General features: G+C 39.9%; 2 protein-coding genes across 2 annotated transcripts in view; one reads left to right on the plus strand and one right to left on the minus strand.

Moving 5' to 3' along the window:
• LOC126972073 (O-acyltransferase like protein-like) overlaps nucleotides 1-12,664 on the minus strand; it is a 283,177-nt gene that overhangs the window by 101,652 nt on the left and 168,861 nt on the right. The window lies entirely within an intron of this gene.
• LOC126972086 (pachytene checkpoint protein 2 homolog) lies at nucleotides 8,114-9,647 on the plus strand. The gene has a single exon (XM_050818667.1). It carries the CDS (start codon nucleotides 8,238-8,240, stop codon nucleotides 9,489-9,491), a length of 1,254 nt encoding a protein of 417 aa, XP_050674624.1. The 5' UTR covers nucleotides 8,114-8,237; the 3' UTR covers nucleotides 9,492-9,647.

Consider the following 12,664-nt stretch of genomic DNA (forward strand, 5'->3'; position numbering starts at 1 on the left):
AACCAAAATTCAATAAAAGAAGAATTGTACAACATACTCGATTACAAAACTTCGAGAAGTAAAATATATTTCAATAACCATTTACATATCCGCTTAAACTTCAAATAATATAGGTAGATTGAATAATTTTACTCTAGCACCTAGGCTATTCAAAATTCAAATCAATTTGCTGTAAAACATGTTGGTAGTCTAACCTACGTCAAGATGGTTTTTGCCCATAAATCTACCGGGAGTTTCTCTTCTAATCGAGTTTATTGTTGTTGTTAAAAAAATATATAAATATTCTTCTTTTTTGTAAAAAATAAAGGCATAAAGGCATTTATTTTTCAAAATTGATTCCTTCAGAATTCAGTTTTATTGTAATTTTTATTGAACTAGATACTACTACCGCTGTATTTTGATTTGAGCTGATGGTATTGTTACTAATGCGCTAAGAAAATAAAGCAAAGAACAATTATTTCAAATCAAATAATCTAAACAAATAATGCACATATATCTAAATTATATACTGCCAAAAAATATACAGAAAATAAGTGTTACTTGTAAATCTTTGCAATTTTAGCCAGAATAAATATATTATTAGATTTTTTTGCAGTATATCGGGTCAATCTTAGCAAATCGTCATTCATAACTATTTCTGAATACCTATGTAGCTATTGCATATATTAAAATTTAACTTTTTGCAGAAAAAATCCAGAAGTTTATTGAAGTACGACAAACTTCTTCGTCTTTGAAAAAACTTACTTTAAAAATATTGTACAGATATATTTAGGGACTTAAAAAGTATGATTTCAGGGTTTTTATTAATATTACGAGGATTTATACCGTCCCGTACATCAGTGGGTAATTCATTAATTAAACGAGGAACTAGGTAAGCATTCGTGCGTTCGCCATATCTATTGATCCCGCTCGGAGTGCATAAATGGCCCTGAGTGACGGCCCGCGTGAATATAGGATGTTGTACGTTATCCTAGTATATATTTTGGTAAAGTTTTATTTAAATTGAATATTTCAACAGTACCTGCAACGGTAAAGTTTTGAAATGTTTAAAAAGTTCAGTTTCGGAATAGTCCTATGTTTTTTGTTAGGGATAAATTTTAATATCATTTTTTGCAGCTCAAAAGAGTTAAATGTACGCTCGTAACTACTCAACCATACTGAATTTAAGATTGAGCTAGAGAATTGTTTAACATTCATTATACTTTAAAGGGAATACGATTTCTTAAAATCGTCATATAAGCTAAAAATTGCCTAAGCTTATTACAGACTTGTTCAATATAGTTACTCCATTTAAATAAGTTTTATATGTATCGATTTATATGTAAGCCTAAATATGTAACAGTGTCAACTATTTCAATAGCGGGGCATTTACAAATGATGTTATTCGAGTGCAGATAACTATTGTCGTGGGCAAGAAAGTCATCCATTGGAAGTTTTGCACGGTGATTTTATGATTATCAGTTTAGTTTTACCTCGGTTAATTACCAAACCAGCATCTTAACACTACTTATTCAACGTATTAAAATCAGACTGCAGGTGGTCGCGAGCATTTTTAGGATTTTTATCAGCGATCAGCAGGCATTTTTCATCTGCAAATTGTTAACACATGGAGTACTTTATGCAGTTTAAAAAATATATACGAGACAAAATTATGATAATAATGATTTTCACTTCAGATGATTAATAATATGATGCTCTCGTTAGTTATTAATAAGTTAGTATGTTCTTTGATATGATGTCAGAAGCTGTGGATCTCTTTTGTATAATTATCTATGAAGGAACAATGTTCCCGAGCGAATCATCATCATCATCAGCCGGAAGACGTCCATTGCTGGAAAAAGTCCTGCCCCAAAGATTTCCACGACGATCGGTCCTGCACTGCCCTCATCCAACGTATTCCAGCGCTCTTGACCAGATCGTCGGTCCATCTTGTGGGGGGGCTACCAACACTGCGGCTTCCGGTACGTGGTCGCCATTCGAGGACTTTACAGCCCCAACGGCCATCTGTCCGTCGAACTATGTGCCCTGCCCACTGCCACTTCAGTTTTGCAATCGTTTGGACTATGTCGGTTACTTTGGTTCTCCTACGGATCTCCTCATTGCTGATTCGATCTCGCAGGGATACTCCGAGCATAGCCCTCTCCATTGCCCTCTGAGCGACCATGAGCTTTCTCATAAGGCCCATAGTTAGCGACCACGTTTGCGTACCATAAGTCATCACTGGTAACACGCACTGGTTGAATTGATGTCATAGCACCACATCTTGCAATAGTCTTTAATAATTGTATTAATCATGGCGTGTTTCCTGACCTCCTGAAACATATTAAAATTACACCAATATTTAATTCGGGATGCTCTTCTGACCCGAATAACTATCGTCTTGTGTCGGTTTTGCCGACCCTTAGTAAAATTTTTGAAAAAATAATTTTAAGACTTAGATAGGTTAGGTTAGTTTCTTAGGTTACTTACTTTAACTCTCATAAGTTACTTCATTTGAAACAATTTGGCTTTACTAGGGGACGTTCAACAACGGATGCAGGTGTTGAGCTTATCATGAATATTTTTTGATGCCTGGGAGGAATCGCAGAATGCACTTGGCATCTTCTGTGATTTATTTAAGGCTTTTGATTGTGTTCAAGATTCAACGCTAGTCAGGAAGCTATGTCATTATGGCATAAACAGAAATAATAATATTTAGATCGGGAGAGGTGCCTCAGAATATCCCCGTAGTTTGCATTAACGGACAACCTGTCAAGATGGTGGACAGCTTCAAGTACCTTGGCCACATTGTTTCGTCCTGTCTCAAGGATGACGCAGATATCGAGCGTCAAGGTAGGGCTCTTTGTGTGGTGTGCAATATGATTGCGGGAAAATTTAACCGATCAGCGCCTGACGTGAGAATTACTCTCTTTAAGTCATTCTGCCAGTCGTTTTACACGCATCGCATGATGGCATACGAGTCGCCTACAATAACATTTTTAGATTCCTCATGGGCCTGAAACGTTGCTGTAGCGCTTCAGAAATATACGCGAAGGCTAGTATTGATATGTTTAATTCTATCCAGCGTAAAAGAATTGCATCGTTCATGTCCAGGGTTGAGACGTATAATAACGGAATTATCAGAAGTCTGTCTGACAGGCTGATGCTTTCAGCAATGTATCAACGCTGGGTAAATATTGCAACCTAGTTTCTATTTGTAATTTATATTTTTGACTTTATTTTTTTACTTTATTTTAATTACATACTTTATACTGTGTCTGTACTATGGATCAAGGGTCTGAAATAATGTATTATTATACTCTTTATTACTATTCCATCTTATTTTCTACATTTATATATATATTATTATATTAAATATTATATTCATATATATAACATATTTATAAAAAAACAATATTACAAATATAAATATAAAAAATAGAGTCCCGCCGGCGTTGGTTCACGACAATTCCGCCGGTGGTTAGGGCGACAGACTGAGGAACTTCCGCACGATGCGTGCCGTTCCCAAAACAGCTGCTTTCTGTAACTGACCCTTTATCCAGTTATTAAGTGAGAGCCTCTTGAGATGATGGTCGAGGCTCTTTGCTATAAGACCGTTTACGGAAACGACTATTGGGACAATTATTGTTGAATCAACTTATTATTATTATTATTATAAAGGGAAATGCGCTCGATGTTCGGACTTCATACCTAAACAATAGAATTCAGAGGGTCAAAGTGAATGGCAGGAGATCTCCTGGGACTCCTCTCAGTGTAGGGGTACCACAAGGGTCTATTCTCGGACCGTTTCTCTTCCTCACTTATATAAATGATCTTTTTTTTTTCGGAATAGGAGGACAAACGAGCGTACGGGTCACCTGCTGTTAAGTGAACACCAGAGGAATCACAGGAGCGTTGCCGGCCTTTAAGGAAGGTGTACACGCTTTTTTTGAAGGTACCCATGTCGTATCGTCCCCGAAACACCGCACAAGGAAGTTCATTCCACAGCTTTGTAGTACGTGGAAGAAAGCTCCTTGTAAACCGCACTGTGGAGGACCGCCACACATCCGACAATTCGAGCTGCTCTGCGTTGCACGCAGTCAAATGGATCGAGCTGATACTGGGGTGCGCAAGATAAGAGATGACAGCAATACTCCATGTGTGGCCGGACCTGCGCTTTGTACAGCGCTAGAATGTGGGCTGGCTTGAAGTATTGCCGTGCTCTATTAATGACGCGCAGTTTCTTTGAAGCCAATTTGGCTTTGCCCTCCAGATGGCCATGAAACTGGCAATCGCTCGAGATTTAGAGACCCAGTATTCCGATACTAGGCGAGGCTTTTAGGGAGATGTTGTCGAAGAGCGGTGATACGACAAATTGGGTTTTTCTAGTGGTAAACGCGCAAACTTGAGTTTTCGGGGGGTTAAATTGGACAAGGTTCAATTTACCCCATTCCGATACCTTTTCAAGAGAGGCCTCGATAGAAGACACAAGTTTCTCCCGGCACTGGTCGGCGATTTCCCGAGAGAGACCTGCATAGCCCGTGTATACGGCATCACCAGTGCTGTCGTCTGCATAGCAATGAATGTTGAAGGTGTCCAAGATATCATTGATATGCAGAAGAAACAGCGTAGGAGATAGCACACAGCCTTGGGGCACTCCAGCATTCACGGGCTTCGGGTTCGAGCAATGTCCGTCGACAACGACTTGTATGCTGCGCCCAGTGAGGAAGTTGGAGGTCCACTTGCACAAGCTCTCGGGAAGCCCAAATGACGGAAGTTTTGAGAGGAGCGCCTTTTGCCATACACGATCAAAGGCCTTCGCTATATCCAGGCTAACTGCCAGGCCTTCCCCCTTGCTTTCAATAGCCGTAGCCCGTCTATGTGTTAGGTATACCAGAAGATCACCTGCCGACCGACCATGGCGAAAGCCGTATTGTCGGTCGTTGATCAACTGGTGACCCTCTAGGTATACCATGAGCTGACGGCTAATTATGCTCTCCATGATTTTGGAGAGCAGGGAGGTAATAGCAATAGGCCTGTAGTTTACCGGAACCAAACTGTCTCCTTTTTTTGGATCGGATGGACAAGGGCTGACTTCCATGAGTCAGGGACTACGCCTTTGGATTAAGAGTGCCGGAATAAACGCGTAAGCACCGGCGTCAACTCAGGGGCACACGTTCTAAGCACGATTGGAGAAGTGCCATCCGGCCCGCTCGACTTCCTGAAGTCCAACGAAAACAGAGCTCGCCTAACAGTTTTCTGTCTGAACTGTACTTAAGGCATAGAGCTCTGACACCGCGGGATGGTCGGTGGTGTTTTTCCGTTGTCGTCAAGAGTCGAGTTGGAGGCGAAAAGAGCGCACAGAAGATCGGCTTTCTCTGTGTCATTCCTCATGTGCAACGGCGGCATGGACGACTGGCTGAAGTTACCCAGAGCAGCTTTCGACAACGACCAGAACTTGCGTGTTCCGGTCGGGTAACTGGAAAGCTGCTCGCCGATTTTGATGACGTGTTTTGACTTTGCAAGGGCGATTTGCCGCTTAAAAAATCTGGAGGCACGGTTGTATTTCTTCATAAGAACTATGCAGTTCGGATCCTTTGTGCCCAGCGCCGCAACCCAAGTTTGATACGCCTGTTTTTTGCAGTCAGATGCTGCTTTAACTGACGCATCGAACCAAGGCTGTGATCTGCCACCGATCGGTACAACAGAGCTTGGCATAAAAATATCCATGCCCTGTAGTATCACATCGGCTACTGTAACGGCGTAGGCACTAGGATCATCCGAAGGGATACAAACCCTGCCCCAAGGGTAGGATGCAAAAAAGGAACGCATCCTATCCCAATCTGCTGACTTGTAGTGCCAAACGCGGCGGGTCGCTGGTGGTCTGCGACGTTGGCGTCGGATGGGCACTACACTCCTGACCAGGCAATGGTCAGACGTTCCGAGAGGGGCGTCGACAAAGACCTGGTAACCATCGGGATGTGTAGTCAGCAGAAGATCCAATAAGGACGGCATGTGGCTATCCACATCCGGGAGCCGCGTTGGCGACTTAACCAATTGGGACAGAACATACACCAATGCAAAATTATGCACAGATCGCCCTGCGTAGTCTGTGGTACGTGATCCAAGCCAGTCGCCATTGTGCCCGTTGAAATCACCCAAGACTACGATTTCAGCTGAGGGGATCTGTGCAAGCACGTCGTCAATTGCCGCTTGAACGCAGCCCATGAGATGATCGGTTTCTGCGTTACCACTATGGGACCTGTAGACACACGCATAGATGCGGACTCGGTCCTATAAATCTACGCGGAGCCAGAGAGTGGACAGGAGACACCCTCAAAATTGCCGAGACGGCGACAGCAGATATCCTCCCTAACGTACACACATACCCTGGCATGAGGCAAAAAATTGTGCTCAATTTTGTACCCGGGGTACGTTAAATATGACGTATCGCTGGGTCGAGATATCTGCGTCTCCGTAAGGAAACACAAGGCCCGCTGCGCCGTCTCAAGGTGGTGGTGGACGGCGTTTAAGTTGGAGTGAATTTCCCTGATGTTGCAAAAGTCCACGTTGAGTGTGGAGCGGGGTGCCGTGGTGTTACTGCCGCGTTTGTCCTTGGTCATGCGTGGTTCTGTGCCCTCCCCAGAATACGAAGGGCAGCCCGAGCTAGAGTGCTCGGGGAGGGATTCGCCTACTCTGGTAGAGCCGGTACCCTCCTGGGTTACTATCTCTTTAGGGACCGCTTTCATAATCTTTGTTGGGGAAGGGGGAGGGAATGGCCACCGGTCCTCGACACTAACCCATGCAAAACATAGCGGCACTAGACCGCTACTTCACGCCGGTATTCTGTGTGAGTGTGGTAATTAACCCGGACGAGTCATGCTGCCGTCTTTTAACGGCAGCATGACTCGTCCGGGTTACTCACAACTTCCTCCAACTTCTCGTTGGTCCGCAGTGTCTTGACATTGTATGTTGCCAGGGCCAATGGTCTTCGTTTCTGGTAGCGCTGCCGCACCCGGGAATTCTTAGCAACCCCTGCCCCGCCGCTTGTGTTGCTGCTACCGTGGCCACCACGAGCGGGGCCGCCAGGGACTGGGGGCCGGGGCCTTATTGTGTCTGTCATATTTAGGGCGTTTTTGCCATAATCGGCACGCTTGGCGATCGCAGTAAATGGTGTGCTTATAACGGAAGATACTGCTGCCCATCCTCCGTTGTTTGTATCCCTTAGTCGCCTCTTACGACACCCACGGGAGGAGATGGGGTGGTGCTATTCCCGGGCGAATAATACAAGCAAATAACCCAAATTTTACGCTATGTAAAAGGTAGAAGAAGGCTACATTTGGCAGGAGTATGCAATTTGTCCCAGTAAATTACAAGAATATCATTACAGTACTCAATGACACTAGTATTCGAATGAAGAAATACTATTTTGACGACGAAGATGACTTCCTGGCAATTGAGTGGGGTGACTAAATTTTTAAAGTTTAATCGCATGGTGTTCATAATATATATATATATATTTTATTTTATCCTGTGAAATCATTAAATAAGTCCAAACGGAAGTCCGTAACTGTGTACTGAAATATAAGATTTAATAGAGGTATTTTGTGAGTATTGCTTAAAATGTAGATAATTTTTTTTTGTTAATTGGTTGAGTTGTCACTGCTTGTGGAGGCGACGTGTGATAGGTCATTACCCTCCTTAAAATATGGTCAAGGAAGGCGATGGCTGGCCCATGCGTCAGGTCGTGCTCGTGAACGTGCGCTACTTGTGGTGGCAGGATGATCCTGTAAACAGAAAGTCTGCTTTATATTATTCGAATTATTAAAGTTATATATTTTTTATAATTGCTAATAAAAAAATAAAAAATCTTCTCATTAAAGTTCAACCCTTTCCGAAGTGGCGGTAGATATAAAAAGAAAAGAAAACTTTTGATTTGAATAAAAAGTGATGTTCATATTTTGTAAAAAAATTAAATTTTTTAGGTTTAATAATATTATGGTGCTTTATAGTGTTCTGTGACTATCATTCATCGTTTAAATAAATATTTCTTTCATCTTTCTTCTCAATCCTCAAATCGGTTGAAGATTGTAAAACGTAGCGATTATATTCTCTTTGGAAGTTTAAACTTTGAGATAGCGATTGGCGGTTAACTTTTACAAGTTCTATGAAACTAAACTGATAAATATTCATAGTATTATTGTAATAATATATCTCTGGTATTATTTCTGTTGGAGTGCTCATTCTTCACTTTTATAATGGCTATCCTTTTACATGTCGAAGTTGTTCAACGAAGGCAAAGTCGTGCAAGTAAAGAATATATCAAAGATTTAGTGCATACGTTTTTAGCCAACTTTGTATCTCTCACACCAGGTGCTTCTCTAACTGATGATGATTTCTACGAGAATCAAGAATTAATGGAACATGTTCAATGTATAACGTTTTGCGATGTAGAAAATGATTCTTCTGCAGTAGTGTTAACAGAATGTGAAATTAAATATCACATATACACTTTGGACACATTTGGTGCCGAGACTGATACAATGATGGACTCTGCATCTGGGGAAGAAATAGCTGCTGCAGAAGTTTGTGCTTTGCCAGCAGAACAATTTCACGGATTATGGGAGAGTTTAGTTTATGATTCAAAATTAAAAGAAGACACATTGCGATTTGTTGAAACAGCTTTTGAATTTTCAGATCGCAATGTTGATTCTAATATAATTAGCTGGAATCGAGTTGTACTATTACATGGTCCACCAGGCACTGGAAAAACGAGTCTTTGTCGGGCTCTTGCTCAGAAACTTGCTATTCGTCTTAGTCATAAATTCCCTCGAGCTCGCCTTTTAGAAATTAATGCACATGGACTCTTTTCTAAATGGTTTTCTGAAAGTGGGAAGTTAGTAGCAAAATTATTTGATCGTATTCGAGAAATAGTGGAGGACAAAAGACTATTTGCATGTATTCTTGTTGATGAAATAGAATCTCTTGCTCATACCCGTCGTGCTGCAATAGCGGGATTAGAGCCCTCAGACTCCATAAGAGCAGTGAATGCAATCCTCACACAACTAGATAGGTTAAAACATCATCCCAATGCATTAGTTTTGACCACATCCAATGTGACAGGGGCCATTGATGTAGCATTTGTTGACAGAGCAGACATAAAGCGCCTTGTGGGTCCACCCTCAGATCGTGCTGCTTATAAGATACTACATGGCTGTTGCTGTGAGTTAATGAATCGTGGTGTTGTGGTTCCTAAAGAAACATTGCTGACATTACATGTGCTGGAAGCCTCGAGATTTGCAGACTCGGAAGGTTCTAGAGCTTCATTACAATTGCGTGAAGTTGCAATGGAGGCAGCTGCTGCAAATATGTCAGGGCGAGCACTAAGACGCCTCCCATTTCTGGCAAAAGCACTACATGCTCCAGCACAAGTGAACTTAATACAGTTTATTGATGCGCTTAACCTAGCTTTAAAACAATATCTAAGTGACATACAGGACTTAAATGATTGACATTATTATTTACTTTGTTTTATATTGATTCAATATTCAGTGATCTAGCAGTAAGTGAATGTAAAACAAACATTTTGTACTGTAATATAGATATGCAAAAAAAAATGATTTTATAATTTGTTTCTATTCTATATGAAATAAATATTTTTATATTCATATTGCTTTTTCTTGCAGAATTTGTTTTGAGAAATTTGTTGCAGAATTATTGTTATTGTTGTAATTTTTAAAAGTGGGTGTAATATAAAACTACAACTAAGTCAAAGTCAAGTAAGCTTTCAATTAGGCTTATGTAAATTTAGCGATTTTGAATTATCACTACAAATATTTCTTTTAAATTACTGAATCTACCATATGTAGCTCTTGAGAAGAACATACAAGAAAGTCAATGCCCACTTTTTTCAATCAATAGAGTACTTTACAATAGCCGTAATATAGAATGTCATAGGCCGCACTATACAAAAAAAATAGTTTGTAAGGTTCTGCATATGGTATATGAATTGGACGTAGTTAAGCAGAAAGGACTCAAACCACAGAAAGGCGCTTTTGAGTTAAAGGCATTTGAAGTTTCAGCTCTAAATAATCTTCTATATGAATATCCTATGAAAATTTCCAAAAAAAAAAAATCAGGTTCTGTGTACATTTTAAAAATAGGGTTTTCACTACAAGATAAGTTCGACCTTCAGGAGTATGATGGCATACTAAACTCTATTTTGACCAAAGTGTGGTTTGACTCCTTTCTACCTAACTATGTCCAATGGTATTCGCGCGATTTATAACTTTGGTCCTAAAGAATCATTAAGAGAAAAATTTAAAGAAATAAACATTTTGACTGTTACTTCTCAATACATTTTTGATAATGTTTTGTATGTTCATAAGCACATTGAGGAATGTTCTAGAAACTGACATTCATAATGTTAACACAAGGAACAAACATAAACTTGTTATGCCTACTACTCGGTTGGGTCGAGTTAGTAAGTCTTTTGTTGGGCGATGTATATGCTTCTACAATATGATCCCAGAAAATGTACAAAACAAATGTGTTACGAAATTTAAAAGTTGTTAAAAAACGTTTGTGTGGGAAAGGTTATTATAGCATAAACGATTTTCTTAATGGCACCACGGACTGGGAATAAAGCAATCACTTACTGGCTCTTTAATTATAAATGTTTATTGTACGATATTACATTGTAATCCATATTTTATATTATTATAAAAAGCCCGCTGAGTTACTTGCGCCCATTCTTCTCAGGTCTGAGGCAGTCTCTTTTGAACGGGTGGTAGATTTTGACGTTCAATAAGTGATTTTAAATCCTATTTTGAATAAAAGTATCTGAATTTGAATTAGCTAAAAGAGTTTTAAATACCAAATTTAATAAATAATCTATACTAATATTATAAAGCTGCAGTGTTTGTTTGTTTGTTTGTTTGAACGCGCTAATCTCTGGTACTACTGGTCCGATTTGAATGATTCTTTCAGTGTTGGGTAGTCCATTTATCGAGGAAGGCTATACTCTATGTTTTTCTTTTTTCAAAATTAGGGATCCGTAATAAAATTGCTATTTTGTAACACAAGGTGTAAAATCGAAAACCTATTTTTGCGTGCGCTGCAAAAACTATTGACAATAGAACAAAATGATGTACAGGCTATAATATAGGCAATATTTTATTACTTATAAAACTATCGCGTGAATTATACTTTATATGGCAAAACAACGTTTGCCGGGTCAGCTAGTAAACTATAATTGGAGCCATCAGAGCTTGATTTCAATGTTTGTGTAAGGATGCTTCATGAACATGATGCTAATGATTACTTTCATAATCAGTAATCACATCCAACAATACCCACATTTTATAACTTTATCAGGTCAACCTCAAGCAGCACCCATTCACGAGTTGATGCGTGGACCAGCCATTGTTCCCTTCTCATATATTTGAGGGAAGGAGATGATAGGCATACAACCCAAGGAACACCATTTTAGTGAACATGACAAACCATGTATAGAGAATGTTAGTCAAAATGTGCCTTCCATGCACAATTTCTATTTAAGTGTTCGTATGTTCCCTTCTCCTTCCTCTAAATAGACTTTTGCAAATGCTGTCCACCATCATCATTTTGTGGCACAGCACAGAGGCATCATATTAAACTTACTCCATGTATTGATTATTATACCTTATGCTCTGATACCTAGAAAAGTATTCTCGCATAAACTGACACTGCCTAAAGAATTATGAAGAGGCAAGGTCTGAAATTCAGGTTTAATGGCAGATACATAACACCTCCTAGCCAAACTCCTAATTATTTATTATAGTAACTGAATATGTGTGTGATCTAGCGTTATCTCTTCTTCTTTATACAATTTGTTATATTTAAAGTGATATCCCTTACTTCTGGACTTCTTTAATAAAATATGTAACCAAAATTTATGAACGATGCTGGACTCGAAGCCGCGACCTCTCGTGTTCCTTCCGAGCGCGTTTCCAACTGAGCCAACCTTTCGAGTGACGAATATGGTTCGTATATCTTTGTATGTCTAGCTCAACTCTCAGGTTGTGGCTTCATCTACAGGATCTACTTTACAGTTGATAACCTGCTCAACCCCAATAATTGCGTAGTAGGAAATTGACTTGCGATGTCGCTCTTTCAAACCTAAACATCTCAAGTCTTCTTCTTTATCTTAACTTACTGCTTCCTAATGTCATCAGTTGGCAGTGGAGTTTCTTTCAATCTCACATACACACTGAATCATCTTATTGCGAGTTACCTCAGGAATTAGAAATTTGTAGAGGGCCAAGTTTTACGTCGCTTCATTGTGTCTTATATCGCATTTATCACTGGGTGTGTTTTGAAGAACTGTTTCACCTGATTCCAGCCGCATAATTCCACCTTCGCTCGACACGCCACAAATTAGTATATCATCCCCACCATCTAGATGTGTGAAGTTCCTTGAAAACCGCACTGTTGAGTGCGGGTTTTTCTTCCACATACCCGAAGCTGTGGAATGATGTTTCTTGTGCGATGTTTGTTGTGTAATATATTTCCTAACGATTCTAAAAATACACACGTACCTAATTGTTCAAGTTTTTACTTCCGTCGGTACCCCCAAGGTGCCACTGTTTTAATTACTTAATTATTTATTTTTTATACGTGCTAATCTGCAATCAGTAGTCTACTA

Source organism: Leptidea sinapis, chromosome 25 (assembly GCF_905404315.1).
Source record: "Leptidea sinapis chromosome 25, ilLepSina1.1, whole genome shotgun sequence".
NCBI lineage: Eukaryota > Metazoa > Arthropoda > Insecta > Lepidoptera > Pieridae > Leptidea > Leptidea sinapis.